The 25,842-nt window shown below is 42.0% G+C and overlaps 1 protein-coding gene across 2 annotated transcripts; it reads left to right on the forward strand.

The window, feature by feature from the left end:
• The first annotated feature begins 3,205 nt into the window (after positions 1–3,205).
• poglut3 (protein O-glucosyltransferase 3) lies at positions 3,206–25,708 on the forward strand. Of its 2 annotated transcripts, XM_078403090.1 has the most exons (8): positions 3,206–3,494; positions 6,006–6,203; positions 12,245–12,525; positions 12,616–12,826; positions 16,466–16,662; positions 18,197–18,391; positions 20,179–20,283; positions 22,420–25,708. In XM_078403090.1, exons 1-8 carry the CDS (start codon positions 3,281–3,283, stop codon positions 22,543–22,545), a joined length of 1,527 nt encoding a protein of 508 aa, XP_078259216.1. In that variant the 5' UTR covers positions 3,206–3,280; the 3' UTR covers positions 22,546–25,708. The 2 variants fall into 2 exon arrangements, with proteins under 2 accessions (XP_078259216.1, XP_078259217.1); XM_078403091.1 differs by lacking the exon at positions 18,197–18,391.
• The last annotated feature ends 134 nt before the right edge of the window (positions 25,709–25,842 follow it).

The raw sequence follows: 25,842 nt of genomic DNA on the forward strand, positions 1-25,842 counted from the left end.
ACAATTTTACACCATCAAATAATATACTTCTAATATTCTACATGCCATATAACTTACATAGCAATCTAAAAACAACTGTGAACCCATTCAGTGAAAATCTGATCACGCTCTGAACAAAATGGCAAAAATCAAAAGATCTAGATTTTTTAGTCCAACCAAGCACATGGCTCTGGGCCAATCTAAATTGGTCTTCAGCTACATTTACTTAAGGCATGGGAGCTACCTAAACCTGTTGGCTTCTCAAACCGGGGCCCCAAGGTCATTCCCTAGGATGAAGGAAACCCATGTTCTAAATAGCCTGGGGTTACAGTCTTCTCCTCCTCCTTGCTCCTATGGAAGACTTTCTGAAGTTTAAAAATCTTGTAGTGGTGATTGTAGTGGCCTGATTGAAATTGTGTATAGTCTTTTCGTTGACTGGATAGCACGCAACAAGAAAGCTTTTCACTGTACCTCGGTACATGGGACAATAATAGACTAAATGAAAGGTGGCGCAGTGGTAAAGTTGCTGCCTTACAATGCTAGAAAACCAGGTTCGATCCTGACTACGGCTGCTGTCTGTACGTAGTTTGTACATTCTCCCCATGACCGCGTAGGTTTTCCCCAGGAGCTCCAGTTTCCTCCCGCACACCAAAGCGTACAAGTTTGTAGGTGAATTGGCTTCGGTAAAATTGTAAATTGTCCCCAATGTGTGTAGGATAGTGTTAGTGTGCGGGGATCGCTGGTTGGTGCGGACTCGGTGGACCGAAGGGCCTGCTTCCGTGCTGTATCTCTAAGCTAAGCTAAGCTAAGCTAAGCTAAACTCAGTGATGCCTTGATATTGGCCTGGGCACCTCCCTGGAATATGTCTTGAGTTGGCCCAGGTGTTCCCTCAGTGCTGACCCACTATCGGCCCCAGACACTCCTCAAAGACCGACTTAGTGCTCTCCTCAGCACTATGTTAGTGTTGGCTTTGGAAAGCCCCACACTCTCCTGATGTTATCCCAGTATTGTCCCGGTGTCAGCCATTGGTCCCCGTTGTGCTGTCCCATTTTGATCTTGGCGTTCCTTCAGCTCTGTTCTAATATCAGCCCTGAACACTCCCTCAGCACTCCCCTGGTGTCAGCTCTCGGCACTCCCTCTGCATTGTCCCTCTGTTAACCTGGATACTCCCTCTCAAGTTAGACACAAAGTGCTGGAGTAGCTCAGCGGGTAAGGCAGCATCTCGAGAGAAAAGGATGGGTGACGGTTCAGGTCGGAACCTTTCTTCCTAGGCACCACCCATCTAGGCTCGGATTGTTTCTTTTTGGGTGTGGAGGACATGCCCAGCCTGACCTGCTGAGCTTGTTCTTCTGCTTTGCGTTTTGCACCCTCATTCTTTTGTCTACATTCTCCTCTCCCATTGCTCCCATTCACACATTGCCTTTGTTTAACAGTAAACAAAAAACTGTTGGAAGAACTCAGTGGTCCATCAGACAGAAGGGACCTGACCTGCTGAGTTCCTCCAGCACTTTGTTTTTTACTCAACATCTGCACTTTCTCATGTCTCTAACCTTATTTACAGCTTTTTCTCATGATCAGTTTGAAGAAGGGACCTGACCCGAAACGTCGCCTGTCCAATCCCTCCCCAGATGCTGTCCAACCCGCTGAGTTACCCTCGTGGTCCCCATGGTTTTCTCCTCTCAGAGCCAGCCCTCCCCCCACCCTCCCCTGCAGCTTAATTTGTTACAGTTGCTCCTTTTCTATTCTAACAAAGTTTAATTTAGTTTAGATAGACACAAAGTGCTGGAGTAACTCAACTGGTCAGGCTGCATCTCTGGAGAAAAAAATATGGGTGATGTTTTGGCTCAGAACCTTTCTTCAGACTGAAAGTAAAGGGGAAGGGACAGGGTAAGAAAAATCCATAACAAATCAGGGCCGGCAACAGATGACCAAGGAAGGGTGGAGCCCATAATGGTCCATTGTTGGATTGTTGGATGGGAAAGTGATAACGTAGGGATACAGAGATGCGAACAGTGAAACTAGTAGGATGACTAGGTTGGGATTATAATAATATATTCCTTTATTTGTCCCACTCTGGGGAAATTTACAGTGTTACAGCAGCAAAGTGGATAGCAAGAGATCATTCATTATAAATAAAAGTAAAGACAAGGATAAATTGTCATCAGTTTACTGTGTATACCTTAACTGTTACTGTTGACTCGTCTGCTGGGAGCAGTGCTGGTTATGCAGTCTCACAGCAACGGGAAGGAAGGACCTTCTATATCTCTCCTTCACGCATTTGGGGTGAAGGAGTCTGTCACTGCAGTGCCAGAGTCCTGCATGGGGTGGGAGATGTTGTCCAGCAGAGATGTTAACTTTGCCATCATCCTCCTCTCTCCCACCGCCTGCACTGAGTCGAGGGTGCAACCCAGGACAGAGCTGGCCTTCCTGACCAGCTTGTCAAGTCTCTTCCCCTCCGCCGCTGAGATGCTGCTGCTCCAGCAGACCACTCCATAGAAAATGGCTGATGCAACCACCGTGTTGTAGAAGGTCCTTAGGAGTGTAGAAGGTCCTTAGAAGTCATAGGTCCTTAGAGGGGGAGAGAGGGAATGCAGGGGGGGGGGGGGGGGGGGGGGTGGCAGGTCCGCTCTGTATTTGGTGAGAGGCAGTTCAGTTGCCTGATAACAGCTGGGAAGAAACTCTCCCTGAATCTGCATCTCTGACCTGAGAGTTGACTCTGTTTCTCTATCCATATATCCTGTCTGACCTGCTGAGTATTTTGGTTTACAAAAGGTCACTCAGTTATATCGTGCAATGTGGGGACACCTTCACCATAAAGACTACGACCATTCATGACTCCCTTCTCCACTTCATGGGCAATTGGGGATGTACAATAAATGCTGGCCTGGCCAAGGATGCCCACATCCCGTGTATGAGGAAAAACATGGAACTTGAGAAATCCGTTGTGGGGAGGACTCACTGTCCTTTTGAGTCTTCACCAGGCGGCAGGGTGGAACACCAGTGGTTTTCAAAGGACAACCTTCCTCGAAGACTCTGCGGTGAAGCGCCCACCGGTCGTTTCGTAAAGTTTAAGGCGCTACACCAATATAAATTGTGGTCAATCGGTTCGGTTCTAGTGGAGATTCGCTCCAGATTTTCCCATGTATCCCGTCGTGAGGCTCTTGTTTCCCCGCAGCCGTCCGGCGTTTCCGCACCGCACTCAGACGCGTACCGAGGATGGTGGGCACACCCGGGTGGGCTTGAGGTTAGGGCTGTGCTGGGTCGTACGTGCAATCCGCTGTAACTTGAAGCAGGTTCGAGAATGCAGCGGCAGTGCCTTGCTCTGGCATGGGCAGTTTTTGTGCGGTTAGTTTTATTGGTTTCTGTTTGTGAATGTGAACCAGTGGAAGAGGAAGTAAGTGCAAGGAGAAGTTTGGTCTGGGGGCCGGGTCTGAGGGCTGAAGTAGTGCTGCCGGTTCGCTATTTCTATATCCAGGCGGTCAGCAACACGGGAGAAAATATCACCTCATGCCCTGGTATGTAACTTGTTCCTTTCAAACCACTTTGTTCATTTCCAGTTAACAACACGATCATCAATTTTGCTATTGGATTCTTGGTTTAGCTTTTAGAACCATATTTGTTGTAACATTTCTGTGCGGCCAAGTGTAGATTAATTTCATTCAAGGCTGGTCATACAGTTCATAATCTGCACACTGCACGGCTCGATTGCAATCGCGTATAGTCTTGACGGTGACTGGTTAGCACTGAACTAAACAAATTGTTGAACATTTCAATCAGTGCTATTCACCCTTTTACCTTCTTGTGGCATAAAAAATCGAACATATCCCCCACTTCAAATTAAAAGGGGACAAGAAGCAAACATCTGGGAATGATTTGAAGATTGTCATCAAATTTCAGCGCTTGTATATTAGTGTAAATTAAAAGCTACTCTGGTCGTGTATTTTCTCTTAAGCCTATAGTCTAGACCAAGGAGAACAGGCTGTCTCAAAGTTCGAAAATTATTTTCTTTTGGAAACTTATAGATGTACATGTGACAGTCAAATAACATTGAACCATTAAAGTGTTCCTGTCTTGCCATCTACCTCATTGGTGACTTTTGGACTATCTTTAATCAGACTATATCTTGCACTAAACATTATTCCCTTTAGACTGAAAGTTTCCAAAAGAAAACAATTATAGAATTTTGAGATGGCCTGTTCCCCTTGGTCCAGGCTACAGACAAGAGAAAATACACAACCAGAATGGCTTTTAATTTACACTAATATACAATGCCCTCCATAATGTTTGGGACAAAGACCCATCATTTATTTATTGCCTCCACAATTTGAGATTTATAATAGAAAAAACCATGTGGTTAAAGTTCACATAGTCAGATTTTATTAAAGGGTATTTTATACATTTTGGTTTCACCATGTAGAAATTACAGCTGTGTTTATACATAGTCCCCCCATTTCAGGGCACCATAATGTTTGGGACACATGGCTTCACAGGTGTTTGTAATTGCTCAGGTGTGTTTAAATGCCGCCTTAATGCAGATATAAGATAGCTCTCAGTACTTAGTCTTTCCTCCAGTCTTTCCATCATCTTTGGAAACTTTTATTGCTGTTTATCAACATGAGGACCAATGTTGTGCCAATGAAAGTCAAAGAAGCCATTATGAGACTGAGAAACAAGAATAAAACTGTTAGAGACATCAGCCAAACCTTAGGCTTACCAAAATCAACTGTTTGGAACATCATTAAGAAGAAAGAGAGCACTGGTAAGCTTACTAATCGCAAAGGGACTGGCAGGCCAAGGAAGACCTCCACAGCTGATGACAGAAGAATTCTCTCTATAATTAAAAAAAATCCCCAAACACCTGTCCAACAGATCAGAAACATTCTTCAGGAGTCAGGTGTGGATTTGTCAATGACCACTGTCCGCAGAAGACTTCATGAACAGAAATACAAAGGCTACACTGCAAGATGCAAACCACTGGTTAGCCGCAAAAATAGGATGGCCAGGTTACAGTTTGCCAAGAAGTACTTAAAAGAGCAGCCACAGTTCTGGAGAAAGTCTTGTGAACAGATGAGATGAAGATTAACTTATATCAGAGTGATGGCAAGAGCAAAGTATGGAGGAGAGAAGGAACTGCCCAAGATCCAAAGCATACCATCTCATCTGTGAAACACGGTGGTGGGGGTGTTGTGACTGCTGAAGGTACTGGGCCACTTATCTTCATTGATGATGCAACTGCTGGTGGTAGTAGCATCATGAATTCTGAAGTGTATAGACACATCCTATCTGTTCAAGTTCAAACAAATGCCTCAAAACTCATTGGCCGACGGTTCATTGTACAGCAAGACAATGATCCCAAACACACTGCTAAAGCACAAAAGAGTTTTTCAAAGCTAAAAAATGGTCAATCCTTGAGTGGCCAAGTCAATCACCCGATCTGAACCCAATTGCGCATGCCTTTTATATGCTGACGAGAAAACTGAAGGGGGCTAAAGATGGCTGAAATACAGGCCTGGCAGAGCATCACCAGAGAGAAGACACCCAGCAACTGGTGATGTCCATGAATCGCAGACTTCAAGCAGCCATTGCATGCAAAGGGTATGCAACAAAATACTAAACATGACTACTTTCATTTACATGACATTGCTATGTCCCAAACATTAATGTGCCCAGATATGGGGGGACTATGTGTAAACACTACTGTAATTTCTACATGGTGAAACCAAAATATATAAAAATGGCCTTTATTAAAATCTGACAATGTGCAGTTTAACCACATGTGATTTTTTTCTATTACAAATCTCAAATTGTGGAGTACAGAGGCAAATAAATAAATGATGGGTCTTTGTCCCAAACATTATGGAGGGCACTGTGCACTGTGGGCGGCTTGATGGTAATCATGTATAGTCTTTTAGCTGACTGGATAGCATGTAACAAAAAAGCTTTTCACTGTACCTTGGTATATGTGGCAATAATAAACTGAACTAAATTGCACGACTGGTGTTATTTGTTTGCTTTCTTTAATTCAGACAGTAATACATTCACTGTGACAGTCAAAGTGCTCAACTCCAGAGAACATGTTCGGCGTTATGTACCAACACCCTTGGATCGAAACGATGGGACATTTCTAATGAGGTATCGGCTGTATGGAAGTGCCTTTGAGGGGCTAATCATTGAAGTATTTCATCGCGGGCAACACGTAGGCCAGTCCCCGTTTATTTTAAAAGGTAAATTTAAAAACAAAACGGAGATATTATGAAAATAACAGGGGGGGGGTTTGCAAAGTATTGAAAGTCCTTGAAGTAAAAAGGTCACGTGGTCTTGAGGGGAACTATTTAAGCTATTGAGGAAAGTAAGCTGAAAATTACTTTGCACGGCCCTGCCCCAATATGCATTCCTGCCCTGTTCAGTAGAGGTCATGATTTTGGAAGATGTTGTCAATTAGTTGTATTGGTGCTTTCATATAGATGGGAAATTAAGTCATTGTTCAGGTAGTGCCAATCAAACATGCTCCTCAATTGAAGATGATGTTGGACTTCTTGTATGTTGTTTGAGCTGTGTTGGGACGGAGTATCCATCACACTGCTGACATCTGCTGTGAAAAAAAGATTTGGGGGTCAGAGGCATTTGTTGCAGAATAATCACTGTCTGACCTGTCCTTATAGCGACTGCATTGTGTACTTTGTCCAATCAAGTCCTCGGTTAATGATAATTCCAGGATCTTGATGGTGGGATATTCAATGAAGTGAACTATAGGCCGAAGAAGACACAAAATGCTGGAGTAATTCAGCGGGTCAGGTAGCATCTCTGGAGAACATGGATAGGCGATGTTTTGGGTCGGAACCCTTCCTCGGACTAATTGTGGTGGAGGGTAGAAAGCCGGAAGAGTGGGGGGGGGGGGGGGGGCAGGACTCGGCAGGACCAAGTCAGGCAGATAATAAACTGGACTTTCTATTGGGAAACGAGCCTGACCAGGTGACTGGTGATGCGGTGGAAGATTTTGGGGATAGTGATCACAACACCATAAATTTTAAGATTGTTTTGAATAGGACAAGTCTGGATGGTAGTGGAAGGTACTTAATTGGGTCAAGGCAGATTACAATGTCATTAGAGAGGGGCTAAAATCAGGATTGGTTGTTATTGGGTAAATCCACAGAGGACATGTGGGAATCGTTTAAACGGCAGCTGATCAAAGTGCAGGATCAGCATGTTCCAATAAGGGGAAGGGGAAGGAGTAAGGACAGATTCTAAGGGAACTATGGATGATCGAGGAGGTTATAAACTTGGGCAGAAGGAAAAATAAAGTGTATGTTAGGTTTAAGAAAGTATCAGACGGGGTTTATGAGGAATATAAAGTGAGTAGGAAAGAACTCGAGTGGGTAATTAGAAGGGGCCATGAAATGTCACTGGTGAGTTGGATTAAGGAAATTCCCCAGGCTTTTTCTATGTACGTTTAAAAGTAAGAGGCTGACCAGGGAGAAGGTAGGACTGCTCAAAGATAAAGGAGGGAATCTGTGATTGGAGTTGGAGGATGTAGAGTACTAAACAAGTACTTTGCACCTGTATTCATTGAGGAGAAGGACTTGGAGGATAGCGAGGATATTGTGGAGAATACAAATGTGCTAAGGCAGTTTGAGAATGAGAAGGATGTGGTGCTGAAGCTCTTGAATAACATTAAGATGGATAATCCCAGGGCCTGATGGAATCCGTAGATTAACCTCTCCATAGGTTATTGAGGGAGACGAGAGGAGATTATGGGGGCATTGATGAAGATCTTTGTTTCTTCTTAGGCCACAGGCGAGAATTGGAGGATTGGAGAGTGGCCAATGTTGTTCCTTTGTTTAAGAAAGGAAGTAAAGAGTATCCAGGGAACTATAGGCCGGTGAGCCTCATATCAGTGATAGGGAAACTATTGGAGAGAATTCTTCAAGTAGCCCGTCCATTGACTCCATTTACACCTCACGCTGCCTCGGTAAGGCCACCAGCATAATCAAGAATGTGTCTCAACCCGGTCGCTCCCTCTTCTCCCCTCTCATCAAGCAAGAGGTCTCGAAGTGTGAAAATACACACCTCCAGATTCAGATTTCCTTTATCATGTATCTGTACACTGTGGATGTCTCGATTGCAATCATGTGTAGTCTGTCCACTTACTGGTTAGCACACAACAAAAGCTTTTCACTGTACCTCGGTATGCATAACAATAAACTGAACATTATGGGCTGTAGGGCCTGTTCCAATGCTGTACATGATCTATGTTCTACATAAGATTCGTAAAGGCTTATATATGGCAAATAGTCAAACAATCTTATGGGCACGTTTTTTACACAGTGACATTTCTGGAGGGGGTAATGGGATCAAATCCAATTACAGTACTACATTCATTTAGAATCATTTAGACGGGCAAGCCATTGAAGAATATGGTCCTAATGCGAGCTAATGGGGATAGCCAAAGAGCCTGTATCTGACCTGTACAACTCTATGAATGTCCTGGGAGGAGGAGTCATTCTGACTGGTGATGGGAATAACCTGCCCTCTGTGGCCCGAATGTTCCTCAGCACCTGAGAGCCACTGGCACTGTACTGTCTGCTCTATAATATAATGAGTGTATAGAAAGGAACTGCAGATGCTGGTTTATACTGAAGATAGACATACAGTGATGGAGTAACTCAGCGGGTCAGGCAGCATCTCCATCTCCATCAGATACTGCTTGACCCATTGAGTTACTCCAGCACTTTGTGTCTGTCTTCTGTAATATAATTGCTTGTGCATGGAATCGAGCATGATAATTGTAGGCAATTTTCAGTTTTATTGAAAGGAAGATGATTGTTGTCACCAAACATGGTTGGGCTTGGGACGCTGCTCTGCAGTGCTACCACACTAGCGTTGATGCAAGACATTAGTGAGGCCACATTTAGAGTACTGGGTTCAGTTTTGGTCACCCTGTTTATAGGAAAGATGTCATTAAGCTGAAAAGAGTGCAGAAAAGATTTACGAGGTTGTTGCCAGGACTTCAAGGCCTGAACTATAGGAGAGGTTAAGCAGGCTAGGGGCATGTTGGTCGGCATGAGCAAGTTGGGCCAAAGGGCCTATTTTCATGCTGCCTGACTCCATTACTCCACCGTATCCCAGTGGTTATTGTGGTAAATGTGTTGCAGTTATGCAGCTTGGTCAGACTGGCCTCTGGCAACCCACCACCATCTGGAGGTCTTCTTCTTGATTCACATTGATTTCAGTTACACTAAAACCATTCATGGTCCATAACTACACCTAACCTCTTTCATTGGTGTCTGGTGAAGGTGCGTATTAGGATTGGAGCCAATTTGTCCCATTTACTGAAGGTGCGTGCACAGGTTATTAGTAAATGACACACAAGCACAGTGGTGATGCCTTCCGTTAGTTTGCTGCAAACTGAAAGAAGACTGATAATTGTATTTTCCTGTTTTTGACAGCATATACGTGAGGAAATTTTCATTTTTCATTTGGTCTCATTACAGATGTTGGGGCATGTTTTTAGGCAATTTTGGGGATTTTACAATCTTCTTGACATCACCTAGTGAAAGATTCTGTCTTTCCTTGGTACTTCAGCAAGTGAAATGAAGTGGGTTAGGACTGATTTCTGGGGTAGTGGGAGGAAGCCAGCATGAGCATCATCACACCTTAGTTTAGTTTATTGTCACGTGTACCGAGGTACAGTGAAAAGCTCTTGTGGTGTGTCCTGCATGTCTTGCAGCGCTTCGTCAGTGGCTTTTGTAATGAGCCATTTAAGTAATGAATATTGAAGACCCACAACTAACGCAGCTTCTCTCTGTGCCATTCCACCCTCAATGCTTACTTGGACATTTTTTATAGAGGAGAACCGATTCATTAGTTCTAGAGTCATACAGCATAGAAACTGGCCCTTCGGCCCAACATGCCCCGTCTACACTAGTCCCACCTGCCTATGTTTGTCCCATATCCCTCTAAACCAATCCTATCCATGTACCTGTCTAAATGTTTCTTAAACGGTGTGATAGTACCTGCCTCAACTATCTCCTCTGACAGCTCGTTCCATACACCCACCACGCTTTGAATGAAAAAGTTACCCCTGTGTTCATATTAGATCTTTCCCCCATCATCTTAAATATTGATAGGATAGGAGGAAGTTGATAAGAGGAATGTAAGTGGTTTTCAGCAGGTAGTTCCTTTGTAACCTGATAACATGAGATTTAATTTGGAGCAATACCTACCCTTTGTTCTTTACCGATTGTGGCCATTCTGCCCATCGAGTCTACTACACCATTCAGTCATGGATGGTCTATCGTTCCCTCTCAACCCTATTCTCCTGCCTTCTCCCTATAACCCCGTGACACCCTTACTAATGAATAATCTGTCAATCTTTGCTTTAAAATACATAAATGACAGCCTCCACAGCCATCTGTGGCAATTAATTTCACAGATTCACCACCCTCTGACAAAATACATTTCTCTTAGTCTCATTTCTAATGTTTTGTCCTATATACACTGCCAATAGTGGAAACATCCTATCCATGTCCACTCTATCCAGGCATTTCACTATCAGTAAATTTCAGTGAGGCCCGCTGTCATCCTAATCGCCCAGAGCCGTCAGACGCTCATCATACATTAACCCAATCATTCCTGAGATCATTCTCGTAAACCTCCTCTGAATCATATCCTGTGTATGGACAAAACCCATCCTGGGGTTGTAATGAAGAAGTTTGACATCTTGGTTTTGCCCAATTTAAGGACAAATGTTCATGTATATTTGGCTATCATGTTTAAGTCTTTTGGTCTGGCCAACAGTTGATGTTCTTTTTCAGATGACAGGCTGGTGTCGAGTGGTGTTCTTCAACATTTCTCAAGATTAGGAATTGCATCCTTTTTAATGGTTGTGATTTGGTATGCAAGGCAATACATCAAAGTTTGCAGCTGATGCAACCTTCAGAAATGTTAATCTTGTTAACTGGCGAACAAGGATGCACGGTCCCCCTTTGTTCTCATCCTTGATGCTCTGTCCTCGGCCCAATTCTGTTCGAGGCCCCAACTCAGGGCCGACTCTACTTCGGGTTCTTATCTAAAACGTCACCTTTCTATGTTCTCCAGAGATGTTGCCATACTCGCTGAGTTACTCCAGCACTTTGTCTTGTTTTGTGGAAACCAGCATCTGAATTTCCTTGCGTCTACATGGGATTTTTTAAAAGCACTGGCAGGTATTGGCAGCCAAGTGGCACAGCGGGTAGAGTTGCTGACTTACAGCGCCAGAGACCCGAGATCGATCTTGATGAAGGGTGCTGTCTGTATGGAGTTTGTACGTTCTCTCTGTGACCCCGTGGGTTTCCTCCGGGTACTGTGGTTTCCACCCACATCCCAAAGATGTGAATGTTTGTAGGTTAATTGGCCTCTGTAAATTGTCCCTGGTGTGTAGGATAGTGCTAATGTACAGGGATCGCTAGTCGGCATGGACTCTGGGCCAAAGGGCCTGTTTTTTATGCTGTATCTCTCAATGAAATAAAACTTAACAAAAAGGTACTTGAATAGGAAAGGCGCAGAGAGATGTAAACTTAATGCCAGCGAATGGGATTAGCATAGGCAAGAATCACGATCGCCAAGAACCAACTAGGCTGAAAGGAACTGTTTCTGTGCTGTGCTTTTCCACGATTCAGTGAATTTCATTGGCTGACTGTCCAGTTTCTACTATGTCACCATTACATGACGCTTCTTAATTGCAGTATTTCCCCTCAGGGCTCAGAACAGGTAGTTTTGCTTTGGGAGACTTGGTGGCAAGAAAGGTAATTAGTTGGAGGCTGATTCTGGAGTGTTGTGATCTGTTTTAACTTGCTTTAATGTTTCTGGTCTTTTCCTCACTTTCCCCAAATCCTGGCAAGACTATAAAAATGCAGTTTTTCAGGGATGTCTTCTTGATAATCTTGCATGCTCTTATTTAATGTTTATTTTGGGATGCTGTAGCTGGAATAGTCCTCTTACTAAATATTTTAGCAAAGTTCCCTTTTAAATGTAATTATAAATGATCTGCACATTAATATGCTGTATCATCAATGCAGGCATATAGATACACATAAAAGAACATACTATTCATGTGGTGAACAAGTATTTTGTAAATTGCAAATATTTATTTAAACTTCGCTCTTTTGCATGACTTAATTTTGCATTTATTTTAAAATCTTTTAAGCAATCACTTTTAACAGTGTAGTATTAGAGGCAATGCATAATTGCACTTAGTAACATATTGTGTTGTTGCTTCTGTCATCAGGTCCAGTTTATCATGAGTACTGTTACTGTCCAGAAGAGGAGTCTGAAAAATGGAAAGCTACTGTATCATGTCCCGCAATAGAAGAACAAATTTCTAGTGACTTTGATAACTTTCCCAGTATAGATCTTTCACTTCTGCTAGAAGAAGTGCCAAACAGATTTGGTGATCGAGGTATTGTCCACTACACCATATTAAATAACCAGATTTATCGACGAACCATGGGACGGTACACGGACTTCAAAATGTTTTCAGATGAAATACTTCTATCTTTAGCAAGGAAAGTATGTTAATTTTACAGTTGCAGTGATTTTTAAAATTTTTGCTCGATTGTATTCTGCTACATAATGAGACAGTTGTTCACTTTATTTTAGGTTCACTTACCCGACGTTGAATTCTATGTAAATGTTGGAGATTGGCCATTGGAAACCCGTAAAACAAAAGATAACCCCTTGCCTATCATTTCTTGGTGTGGCTCTGAAGACACTGCAGATATTGTGCTTCCAACATATGATATAACACGATCTACATTGGAAACACTGCGTGGTGTTACAAATGATCTACTTTCTATTCAAGGACAGACTGGTAGGTTTGATTATGTTTCCTGTTATTGGTATACTTTTACAATGATCTTTCACGATAAGCATTATGGAGCAAAAATCCATTGTTTCAATACCTTTATTTGAAATAGAATTACCTACACCGGAGATAATCCATCCCCTTGTGGTTGCCAGTTATAGAAATTCAAGTGCAGTCCTGTATTTACTTTCAGAACAAATTATCTTTATTACAAATTGGCCCACTTTGGAGACGCATACCTCCCAGGGCAGACGCTTCCAGTTCAAGGGCAGATGCTCTTGGATACAAAATACCTATTGCTTTTTCTAATATCCCTTGTCAGTTTCTTATAATATTGTCGAAACAAGGACTTGCAGATGCTGGTTTGCACAAAATGGCACAGAGTGCTGGAGTAACTCAGTGGGTCAGGCAGCATCTCTGGAGAATGTGAATAGGTGACATTTCAGTTTGGGATCCTTTTTCAGATTGAAGAAAGGTACCTATCCATGTTCTCCAGAGATGCTGCCTGACCCGTTGAGTTACTCCAGCACTGTGTCCTTTTGTGTAAGCCAGCATCTGCAGTTCCTTGCTACTATTTTCATCACCCTCGTGTATGCTGACTCCTAAAAAAAATCTCATCTTTTGTTGTCAAAGTTTTAACTTGTCTTGTTTTCCCTGCCTCTGCAATTACCCCCCCCCCCCTTCCCCCCCCTTCCCCCACCTCAGGACTGTCCAAGAACCAGACCTTACCTCCTGTTCCAATGTCCACCTCGCCCTACCTTCGCCATAAGTTACTCTGCCTTCAGTTGTCCAAGTCTTGCTTCCTGGAATCCTCAAAATTCCCTTCTTTTAAAGTATTAAAATTATTTCTGTGAACAAGTTTTTAGTTATTATCCTTTTGATGCCATTTCATCTAAAGCAGACATGTCTAAAGTCCGGCTCGGGGGCCAATCACAGCCCGAGGTCAGATTTTATACGGCCCGCAGCTTCCGGGGGGGGGGGGGGGGGGAGCAGCAGCTGAGCTTTCCTCACCCCGCACGCTCATTGGCAGGCGCTCCCGTCAGTCGGGCGGGTGCCACATCCCCCGAGCGGGAGAGGCGAAGGCGACTACATCTCCCGGCGGTCAGCGCTGCCCGTTCTGCGGATTGTCAGACGCGAGGTCCGGGGGGGCGCACATTAGTTAAAGGTCCACGGGGGGGGGGGGGGGCATTGGCCCTTGGGTATTTTCACATTATCAAATTATCAAATTTGGCCCTCTTTGAAAAAAGTTTGGACACCACTGATCTAAAGTGTGAAATGCCTTAATGTTTTCCATTGATGGAAGCGCCATGCAAATTGATCCACGATTAGTATTCCATGCGATTAGTATTCCATGCGTATCACTGACTGTGATCACTGGATACTTCGTTACTCATTCCAACTGCAGTTTTGTCACATTATGTAATTAGTATTGGTCTTTTTATGGCAAACTTTCAAAACCCAGAGATTTTGTTTGTTTTTTGGGATTCCAGCATGCATTATACATTGTATCATACATTGTATTATACATTGTATAATACATAATACATTGTATTATACATTGTATCATACAGTCTAGTTTTCTCTGTCCTCTGGTCTTTGATCTTAGTGATGCTATTCAGGAAAGGGATACATTTGTGCTTTAGGTTGTCCAGTGCTTAAGCGCGGACTTCCTAGCTGTTTGTTACGCAAGTCTGGAATGAGTTATCTAGGTTTGATAATCATAAACTCCATTCATTAGATATATCATGGAATTGTTAACTAAATTGTGGAATAAAGACTAGCCAACCTTGCTGTCAAGTTATGTGACAGTAGTCACATTAGGAACATTTCCCCATACAAATTGTAAGGCAGTGCAATTTAATGTTTAGTTGTTGCATGGATATTCTTCTCGTCTAAATACACAAGATACTAGGGCACTCTCTTTATTGTGTTTACTCCAGAATTTAATCTAGCATTCTTTAAGTAAATAGATTTCAATAATTAAATATGTTCCTAATTAGTTTTTTTTTCAGATGAAAACATGCATTTAAATGAACCATATTCTGAGTACACTTTGGAGTATCTGACTAGTAAACAACTAGTTATCTTGAATTGAATTGAATTTATTTGTCATTCAAAAAAAATTGAACGAAACGCTGTTACCATACAGTCATAACAATAAAAAGCAAACAAAGCACACAATTACATAAATTTAACATAAACATCCATCACAGTGACTCTCCTCCAGGCACCTCCACACTGTGATGGAAGGTAAAAAAAGTCTTATCTCTTCCTTGCTTCTTCTCCCGCGGTCAGGCAGTCAAACTGCTGCGTCGAGGCGATCGAGGCTCCCGACATTGAAGCCCCCGCTGGGCGATGGAAGATCCCATGACCAAGCCGCGCCGGGTGATGAAAGGTCCTGCGAACGGGCCGATTCAAGCCTTGCAATTCGAGGCTGACGAAGCTGCTGTGGCTGGAACTCCCGAAAAGTCGTTCGCCAACCAGGGACCTGCGAGCTCCCGATGTTACAGACCACAGGACCCGCAGTCACAGCGGCAATCGCAGAGTCACAACAGCGTCCGAAAGACAGCCAGCTCCGCAAGTCCACAGGCTCTGCGACTGGAGCCCTCAAGGTCCATTCCAGCCGTAGGCCGCCCAGCTCCTTGATGTCAAGCCGCAGCACGAACGGAGATACGACATGGAAAAAAGTCGCATCTCCGTTGAAGAAAGAGATTAAAAAGTTTCCCTCACCCCCCACCCCCACCTACACAACTAAAAATAGACTATTACAAACATCAAACATTAACGATAAGACAAAGAAGGAAGAGAGACAGACAGAGTGCATGCGAGCCGCAGCGTCACCACATTGCCCATAGAATTATTCTTTTGCGTTATGACCCTCATCCTATGGTATAGAAGATGTAGAGGTGCATTAAATTATAGCCCAATTTATTTTTCAGTTGCTAGCCCTATCATTTACAGTTGTAGATGTAACCATAAAACAAGACCTCTTGGAGTGTTAATGTAATTTTCAGTGTATGTACATATTTATTGTATCAATAAACAAACAACTTTGTTGAACATTGTATTTCAGTTCCTTGAAATCAAAAGTTCCTTGGTTCTACTTTATGAAATTCTTTTTAACTCTGTAGCTATCTACCCCAACTTAAAACTGCCTCCAAAGTATGTCTCTTCAAACCAAGCCTTTGGTCATCTCTCCCAAACTGTCCATTGCGGAAATTATTCTATTATTGGCTTTTTAAGGAGATGGGTGACATTTTTAATAGCACCTCCCTTTTAACCTGAAGAGACCATGAGGTTTAAAACAGTAAAAGTGCCTCCAGCACTTTGTGCTCCACAGGGGGGAACGATTTAATAGGAACTGAGGGGAACTTTTTTAGGTAGTTGAGGCAGATACAAACATAACATTTAAGAGCCATTTGGACAGGTACATGAATAGGATAGGTTCAGAGGGTGGGACTAATGTGGATGGGGTGTGTTGGTCAGTGTATGACTATGACTCTCAAGTTGCTGCCTGACTCGCTGAGTTACTCCAGCACTTTGTGCTCCACAGATGCTTCCTGACTCTCTCTATTACTCCATCACTTTGTGTTCTGATGATGTGTTTTTATAATAGCTCAATGTTTATTTCTTTCACAACACCAGGTCCCTCCTGGAGCAATAAGACAGAGCAAGCTTTTTGGAGAGGAAGGGACAGCAATGAGGAGAGGCTGAAACTTGTGAGGATTTCCAAAAAGAATCCCAATCTTCTGGATGCTGGGATAACTGCCTATTTCTTTTTTCGTGAGGAAGAGAAAGCTCTTGGAAAATCCCAACTGATTAGTTTCTTTGATTTCTTTAAGGTATGATTTTTGTGGATAAATAATATGCTAACCCCACACTTGTGTTACTCTCTTTTATTTTACATCAGATTAGTGTAGAGATACAGCGTGGAAACTGGCACCGGCCCACTGAGTCCATGCCGACCAGTGATCTCCATACTCCAGCAGTATTCTGCACATTAGGGACAATTTACAATTTTTACTGAAGCCAATTAACCTGCAAACCGGTACATCTTTGGAGGGTAGGTGGAAACCAGAGCACCGGGGAAAACCCATGCAGTCATAATTTCTTCCTAGTTCTAATGTCTATCTAAGAGATCAAAAGATATGCACACTGACCAATTACCTGGCTGGTGGGCTTTCTTACCTCTGTTCAAAGTTGTTTATACTTGGTTCCACTCTGCGTATTCAAGTGTCAGAGCAGCCTGTCCTTCTCACTTGCTGCTTCAGCCTGAACCAGCACTCTTGCTACCAAGTTGGATGCTCCAGATCCTAAAATATTCATCCGGAATTTTTCTGAAAGACGTTGGAGTATCTAGTGCAAATACAGACAAAGAAACCAAGTTTGAAAATTGAGACACATTTTTGAAAGTGAAAGAGACAATAATTTTGGTCTAAGGTAGACACAGAAATGTTGGAGTAACTCAGCGGGTCAGGCAGGGTCTGAGTGTTCATGGATCTCCAGCTGCTAAATTGTTCATTATACGGTTGTTTTAGACCTGGATAGTTGGTATCATTAGAGCCTAGTATTTAACTCCATTTTAAAGGCAAAGTACATCCTATCTTTAGTGTGAAGGCTGATCAGCATACGCACGTATTATAGCCACGTTTACCGTTGCATTTCTTGCTTTTGTTCATTCAGATTACTGAGAAGGAAGTTCAGCAATTAATTTTTTCAGAGCAAAAAAAAGTACTGGAGGAACAGAACCAAAACGTAATTTGTCCTTTTCCCTCTGCAAACATTGCCAGGTTTGCTGAGATCCTCCAGCACTTTGTTTTATGTTCAAGATGCCAGCCTCTGCAATTTCTTGTGTCCCCATTAATTTTCCAGCTTGGTTTCTATTAATTAATGCATTGCTCTACATTATTTAATTGTCTATAAGACCTTAGTGAAGAATATAATTTAAATTGAAACAGTAAAACAAATTTTATTGTTTGAATAATTACAAAAATTGAGATTGTATTTTGTCTGGTTGTAATTAATGCAATTGACAATGTATCACTGCAATTTTAGAAGAAATGTTGTGCTTTGCTAATAAAGATAGACGCAAAGTGCTGGAGTAAGTCAGCGGGTCAGGCAGCATCTCTGGAGGAAATGAATAGGTGACATTTCGGGTCAGGACCTTTCTTCAGACTAACGATTTAGACTGAAGAAGGTCCCGACCCGAAACGTCACCTATCCATTTTCTCCAGAGATGCTACCTGACCCGCTGAGTTACTCCCAGTATTTTGTGTCTATCTTTGGTATGAACCAACATCTGCAGTTCCTTGTTATTATAGTTTCTATTCGTGTGAACCATTAAAAGTTGATGTATGTTTCTGAATATTTTTCCAGTATAAATACCAAGTGAATGTGGATGGCACTGTGGCAGCTTACAGATTCCCTTACCTTATGTTGGGTGACAGCCTTGTATTGAAACAGGATTCTAAATATTATGAGCACTTCTACAAATCCCTAAAACCATGGGTACATTACATTCCAGTGAAGAGAGACCTGAGTGACCTTTTAGAAAAGATTAAATGGGCGAAGGTAAGTCCACTGTAACATTATTAAATTTGAATATGTAAAAGTTGCCCGAAGGGTAAAGTTTTCAACATCGTATTCCAGCGATAAGGGACTGGTTGCAGACAGGTCATGTTGTGGCATGTAGCATAAATTCCTTCAAACCGTACAGCTCATTGAGTCTCAACATGTGTCTTGTGATCATGGATGTGGCATAGAATTATATTAAATAAATTGGAGGAAGTAAAATATAACAAAATATCTATTATTTATGAAATCTGTCCATTGGACCACGAAGGCCATTCAGGAAAAATAATACATAAAAGCTATGTGGTTTTATCTCCAAAAGCTAGCTGTTTGCATTTTAACTCTGCACACTCAGCAAGTCGGGCAGCACCTATGGAGAGAAAAACACAGCACAGTGCCAGAATTTAATTAAATTTACGCTAGGCAAATCGACATTCTTCAAAAAAGCATTCTCGATGATGAAGTTGCTTCTTTTTAGAAGCAATTTAATGAATTTCTGACTGTTTCATAATGTCAGTTAAAAATGGTTTATTACTGATAAACACTGTTAATGACCACAGTGCCACTGTACATAATTGTGATAAAATTAAATATTGTTTAAAAGAAATACTGAGCACAGTCATTATCTACACCATAACTTTAAGTTAAGTGAGCCTTATCTGATGATTATTAATCTTGACATGGAAATTTAGCAGTAACTAGTGTATGCTGCAAGTAGATTACTACTAAAAGGATGGCAAACATTTTCTATTATGCTTTCATTTTGAATGTGAAAATTCTCTTTTCCATTTTAACAATCAACTCTTCTACCTATACCCACATCGTGAACGACTGCTCACTGAGGCTTTTCCCTGGTGGCATCAAGGCCATCCACCCAGCAACTGATGCTGTCCTGGCCTGGATGTCTACCATTGACTTACAACTTTAGGCTGTGCACGCCATACACAAGAAGAAGTCTACCTATACCACCAATATGTAAACTATGTGTTGAAAAGTTGATGCATTGTAAATACGTATTGGCAATGAAGAAGAATGCATGTAACATGGGGAAAATGAATAGGCAATGGGTCAAAATGTAATGTATAATGCTGGTAGTTCTGAACAGAACTGCTGGTGTTGGATACCAAAACTCCAGACTTCCATACAGGTACTGCCAACCCGATATCCCACATTTATAAAGGAATGTGGAAAGCAATATCTGTAAGAAGACGCATTCTAGCACATGCAGAGTGCTGGAGTAACTCAGCAGGGCAGGCAGCATCTCTGGACAATGGGTTGGTCACATTTCTGTTCGGGACCCTTCCTCAGACTGATTCAGACCTGTACAGAAGTGCTACCTGACCTGCTGAGTTACTCCAGTGTTTTGTGTCTTTTTTTTAAACCAGTGTCTACAGTTTCTTGTTTCTATTTCAAGTAACAACTGTTTTTCTCTCCAAACATTCAGATTGATTTTAGGGGAGGTGGCGGTGAGGGGGGGAGAAGGGAAGAAAGCTGGAAGCGAGGAATGGCTGGGCAAAGCATAACAGGTCTTTAAGTTTGCTGTAAGACTGGACTCCATACAGAGGCCATGTTTGAGTCCTGGGTTGTTTAAGCTAGTAATGCTGGCCCACTATCTTGCCCAGGTATGCATTTGTGACTAACAATGGTAATCCTAGTAGTTAAAATCAAATGTATACATCAAAGAATAATCTGCTGTATTATCGAACAAAACAGTGGCTAATGGAAAATTTGTAACGGAATGGAATTCTACATATATCTTGCTAAAATATTGTTAATTTTTGTTTTAGGAAAATGATGTTGAAGCTCAGAAAATTGCCAGATTAGGACAAATTTTTGCAAGAGAACTCTTGCAACCTTCAAGTCTTTACTGTTACTATTACAAAGTCTTACAGGTTTGAGAGACTTAATAGACCTATTTATTACTATGTATAGAGTTCCATTGCAAATTATTTCGGATATCATTACTTTGATACTGGATCCGTTGATGTATTCGTAAGTAGAAGGAGACTTAAGAGTTTTGAATTTAGAGGTACTGCATGGAAACAGGCCCTTTGGCCCATTGAATCCATGCTGACCATCGATCTCCTGTTTGCACGAGTTCCATGTTATCCCATTTTCGTATCCATTCCCTCCACACAAGGGGCAAACTTACAGAGGCCAATTAACCTTCAAGCCCATGCATCTTTGGGATGTGGGAGGAAACCAGAGCACCTGGATGAAACCCAGGCAGTCTCAGGGAAAACGTGCAAACTCAAAATTATTTGCCGAGGTTAGGAAAAAACTGGGTCATTGAGCTTTGAGGCAGCGGCTCTACCATTTGTGCCACTGTGCCGCCTGTTTTAACCTACTTTTTCTGGATGGTTTCATGGTAATCACTGATTTAGTACAACTCATGCTAGACACTTCAGCACATTTAACTCCATGGAAATAAATACTTCTGGAAAGCATAAACCTGATAAACCTTGGATATAGAAACGTGTACATGCTTGCATCAGTAAAGTAGTCAGAAATTTGTTAGAACAAAATCTGTAATTGGAAAATTGTTTAGGGTGATGTTAACAATGCAATTTTTCAATCACTGGGTTGGAATTAAAGACTGAAAGTGGGTCTTAAATTATCGTAAGGTCATAAGGAACAGGAGTACAATTAGGCCATTCGGCCCATCAAGTCTACTCTGCCATTCAATCATGGCTGATCTATCTCTCCCTCCTAACCCAATTCTCCTGCCTTCTCCCCATAATGTCTGACACCTGTTTCTTATTTCTCTTATATTGATCTTATTTCACTTCGGTAAGTAATATGGAAAGGGAGGTATCACCTGCTGTGATATTGCCATCTGCTGGGCTTGAAACCAACGTGTTACAGAGAAAGCAATGAAAACATCCAATATGAGCTAACTGCTAACAATTTCCTCCCCGTCCACTAACATTCCTTTCTCTGGCTTCACAATTTGGGGCTCTTCAATCTTTTTGTCTTGCACCTTCTGTTTTAATCTTTGGGTTTTGTTTCAACCATCTGCCTATCAAACCCTCCTCTCGCCTGTGTTCACCTATTACTTGCCACCCTTTGCCCTGCCTCTCCTCTCTCCCAGTTTTCTCCCCCATCAGTCTGAAGCAGATGCCCGACCTGGGACTTCACCTATCTTCAGACATAGTTAGTTCTCCAGAGATGCTGCCTGACCTGCTGAGTTGGAGTCAGCAAAGGCTCAGAGCATTCACAAGATAGGGCCAGCTCCTTGACATCAATGAGAAAGGAAGAAATGCTTGAATGAGGGATGTTTTCCTTGTGCAGCAGGTAACAGCTGAATAATTTGGTTTAGAGATACAGCATGGAAAGAGATTGTCCATGCTGACCATCTATCACCTGTCACACTAGTTCTATGTTATCCCACTTTTGCACCCACCCTCAACATACCGAGGGGCAATTTGCAGAGGCCAATTAATCTACAAACTTGCTCCTCTTTGGGATGTGGGAGGAAACCGGTGCACCCCGAGGAAAGACATTCTGTCACAGGGAGTCTCCACACTGACAGCACCTGAGGTCAGGATCGAACCTGGGTCCCTAGCGCTGTGAGACACCAACTCTTTCAGCTGAGCCACCCTTGGGTAAATCAGATTAACAACAGTCATGACCATATGTAATAAAAAGGGAGCTGCAAGTGCTGGTTTATACCAAAGATAGACACAAAATGCTGGAGTAACTCAGGCAGCATCTCGGGAGAAAATGGATAGGTGATGTTTCAGGTCAGGTCCCTTTCTCAGACAAAATCTCTGCCCCTCAAAAACCCTTGTGTTGTCTGTCAGTGAAGGGATCAGATGTAGGAATTTAATCAGAACATCACTTGCCCAGTTGGTAATGAATTTTGCCATTCAGAGTAACCTAATGCTAATCCTAATTTGGGACCCTTTCAAGTATCCTTAGCAACAGGTTACAGCTTGCTGTGTTTCTTTAGAAAGTATCTTCTCTACAGAGTTCAAAATTATTATGACCTCCCACCAATTCTCCTAATCCGTACTTTGTTATTGTAGGAGTATGCTAGTCGGCAGACGAATACACCAGAAATTCGTGAGGGAATGGAGCATGTTGGACAGCCTTCTGATCATGAATCCACATGCAACTGCAAGGGAGCTTCCAATATAAAGGAGGAACTTTAACTGTAATTTATATCATTGCTTTGTGTTTATTTTGTATGCTTTATTTGAGAAATCCATCTTTCGTGGTGCATTTCTTGAAAGAGCCTGGGGTCATGTTTATTTTAAACATGAATAAAAATGTCATTCGGTAGTCATTTTTCACTACACTCTGAACCTATGCTGCTTTTGTGTATAATGTTAATTCTGCCCTTGCGTCTACAAATTGACGGTATGAAATGTGAAATTAAAGACTAAACATAGTAGGAATAATGTGCTGAGGATTGTAATTTTAAAATTAGTTTGTAGTTATATGAAACCCTTTTTAAGCTATAACTTGCAATTCAAAATACTCTTAAGTGCACTTGATCTGGTTTTATTTGTTAGATGTTGCATTTAATCTGTCAGGGAACATCTCACTAGTTCTTAACATCAGAATTTGTCTTTCAATAAAAGGGTAGTTTTCGGAACTAATTTACTTCAGTACATGCTTTCTGCATATTATAATATATATGAGTTGTTTTGTACACCACAATTCTGATGTACTTGCCCCAGATAAATGTTTATATTAAATGTACTGAAACTTGCAAGAAATATTGTACTTCATGTTTGCAAAGTAAATTAAAGATATTCACAGTGTGAATATGGGAATATAATATGAGTTATGATTCAAAACTGCAGATTCCTGTTTATATCCAGGACCAAGTAATTCCCCCTTCTAGGGCCTGAAATAATTATTTGAATGATTGGCTAAGCTGTTCGAGGGAGATCATGTTGATGGGGGGGGAAAAAATCATCATGGAAAAACTGGTTCTGTCTTTTAAATGAGAGTCAGGATGAGATTTGAGTCTAGATTCATTCACTGGCTCAAATTCAAACACTTAACTGGATCTGGCAAATTATATTCACCACATCTAGTTCTAATTAGCCATTGTTGGACCTGACTATGTATCAAATTTATGTACAAGAATAAACTGCATATTGATTAGATCCTGTATGTGTCCACTGTATACCATTGGACCTCGTTGTACATCAAATTTATGTGCGAGAATAAACTGCATATTGTATTAGATCCTGTATGCGCACAAGGTATATGAAATAAAAAGCAACGTTGTTAGCAAGAGGGTGAGAGGTCCCCACTTGACAGCACAGTGGCGCAGCGGTAAAGCTGCTGCCTTATAGAGCCAGAGACCTAAGTTCGACCCTGACCATGGGGGCTGTCTGTATGGAGGTTGTACGTTCTCCCTGTGATGCGTGGGTTTTCTCCGGTTTCTTCCCACACTCCAAAGATGTATAGATTTGTAGATTAACTGGCTTCAGTAAAAAAAATGTTAATTTTTCCTTGTGTGTAGGATAGTGCTAGTGTTCAGGGTGATCGCTAGTTGGCACAGACTTGATGGGCCGAAGGACTTGTTTCCGTGTTGTACATCTAAAGTATCTCTAAAGTCTAAAGTCACTCACAATGTCTCACGACATTGCTCACAGTTCCAGTCCTAACCCCCATCTCCTCGTTGGTCTTTCCAAAATATTAAATACTAATTGGAATCAAGTAGGGAGTCCACCTTTGATGGACCATTAGTATCTTTGATTTAACTGTGTAACTGACTTCTAATCGTCTGCAATGCCCAGATGGAATACCAAGTGTTGAGAAGATTTAGAGTGTTCACGAGATAAGGCTTAGCTTCTCGACATCATTGGGAAAGGAAGAAGTGCCTGAATGGGGGATGTTGTCCTTGTGCAGCAGGCAATAGATGAATAATTTAGTTTAGAAATACAGCATGGATATAGGCCTACCGAGTTTATGTTGACCATTGATCACCCATTCAAGAGAGAGTTAGATATAGCTCTTAGGGCTAATGGAATCAAGGGATAAGGGGAGAAATCAGGAAAGGGATACAGATTTTGGATGATCAGCCATGATCGTATTGAATGGCAGGGCTGGCTCAAAGGGCCGAATGGCCTACTCCTGCACCTATTTTAATGTTCATACTAGTTCTTATGTTATCCCACTTTCTCATCCACACCCTATGCTAGGGGTAATTTACTGAGGCTGATTAACCTACGAATCTGCACCTCTTTGGGACATTGAAGGAAACCAGAGTACCCGGAGGAAACTTGTGGTCACAGGAAAATGTGCAAACTCCACACAGGGTGTCAGGGGTTATGAGGAGAAGGCAGGAGAATGGGATTAAGAGGGAAAGATAGATCAGCTATGGCAGAGTAGACTTGATGGGCCGAATGGCCTAATTCTGCTCCTCTGAACAAGCAGCACCCAAGGTCAGGATCGAACCTTCGGTATTGTGAGGCAACAGCTCAAATGCTGCCTTACTGTGCTGCCCTTATTTGCCATAATGGCGGATGTAAGGCATTTTAGCGGTTTTAAGAGGAGCGTTATGTAACAAGCTGAAGAAGGTGCTAAACTTGATGGATATTTATCACATGTTGATAGTAAATCAGAATCTACTGAATCTCTAAGTCGGTATACACAGAAGAAAACAAGCTTCAATAGAACTTAATACTGGTTTTGCAAAGCTGGAGATGTGAGAGCAAGAACTTAAGCAAGAGGGAGACACAAGGAACTGCCAATGCTGGAATCTTGAGTAAAACACAAAGTGCTGGAGTAACTCAGCGGGTCAGGCAGCATCTCTGCCACAGAGCAGCAGAGCAGCAGGAATCAGGGGAAGCAGTGAGGGAGTCTGACGAAGGCCCCTGACCCAAAATGTTGTCTATCCATTTCCTCCAGAGATGCTGCCTGATCTGCTAAGGCAGTCCAGCACTCCAAAAACTTAAGCAATGTTGGTACAGAAAAGGAATCATCAATGCACAATCCTAAACAAATATTTTTGCTGATTAACTCTGAATTTTCAGTGTGGAAATTAAACATATCCTCTTTGTTTTGGACAGGATTGAATTCTGTCATGGTTCGCAGTATAGGTTTTGAAATTGTATTCCAATTGGCAAGTAGAGCAGTATAAAAACATGATGAGATCAGAAACTCTAAAAGATGATGTCCTGATGTTTGTCTATGGGGTCATAGTCAAGGGACAGGTATGAAGAAGGATCCCACTCTTTGAAATGGCATTGAAAATGGTGCTAAAAACCTGGCGACTCTTGTACATTTTCTCATTGGACTATTTTGATACACTTTGTACTTAATTTAAGATTGTGGTTATGTAGAGCAATACTTTACTGAACTGTATCCGAAAAAAAATAATTTCACTGTATATGTGACAATAAAGAACCATTGTAAAATGTCACGTGTCCATGTTCTTGCTACAAAACCACGAATCTAGGGAAATTTTGGAAATTATTAATAATAAA

Source organism: Rhinoraja longicauda, chromosome 7, assembly GCF_053455715.1.
Source record: "Rhinoraja longicauda isolate Sanriku21f chromosome 7, sRhiLon1.1, whole genome shotgun sequence".
NCBI classification, from domain to species: domain Eukaryota; kingdom Metazoa; phylum Chordata; class Chondrichthyes; order Rajiformes; family Arhynchobatidae; genus Rhinoraja; species Rhinoraja longicauda.

Coding starts and splice junctions, on each gene's coding strand:
- poglut3 (XM_078403090.1), top strand. CDS start 3,281: ATGCAGCGGCAGTGCCTTGCTCTGGCATGGGCAGTTTTTGTGCGGTTA. Junction 16,663..18,196: donor GTTTCTTTGATTTCTTTAAG/GTATGATTTTTG, acceptor ATATTTTTCCAG/TATAAATACCAAGTGAATGT. Junction 20,284..22,419: donor ACTATTACAAAGTCTTACAG/GTTTGAGAGACT, acceptor TTGTTATTGTAG/GAGTATGCTAGTCGGCAGAC.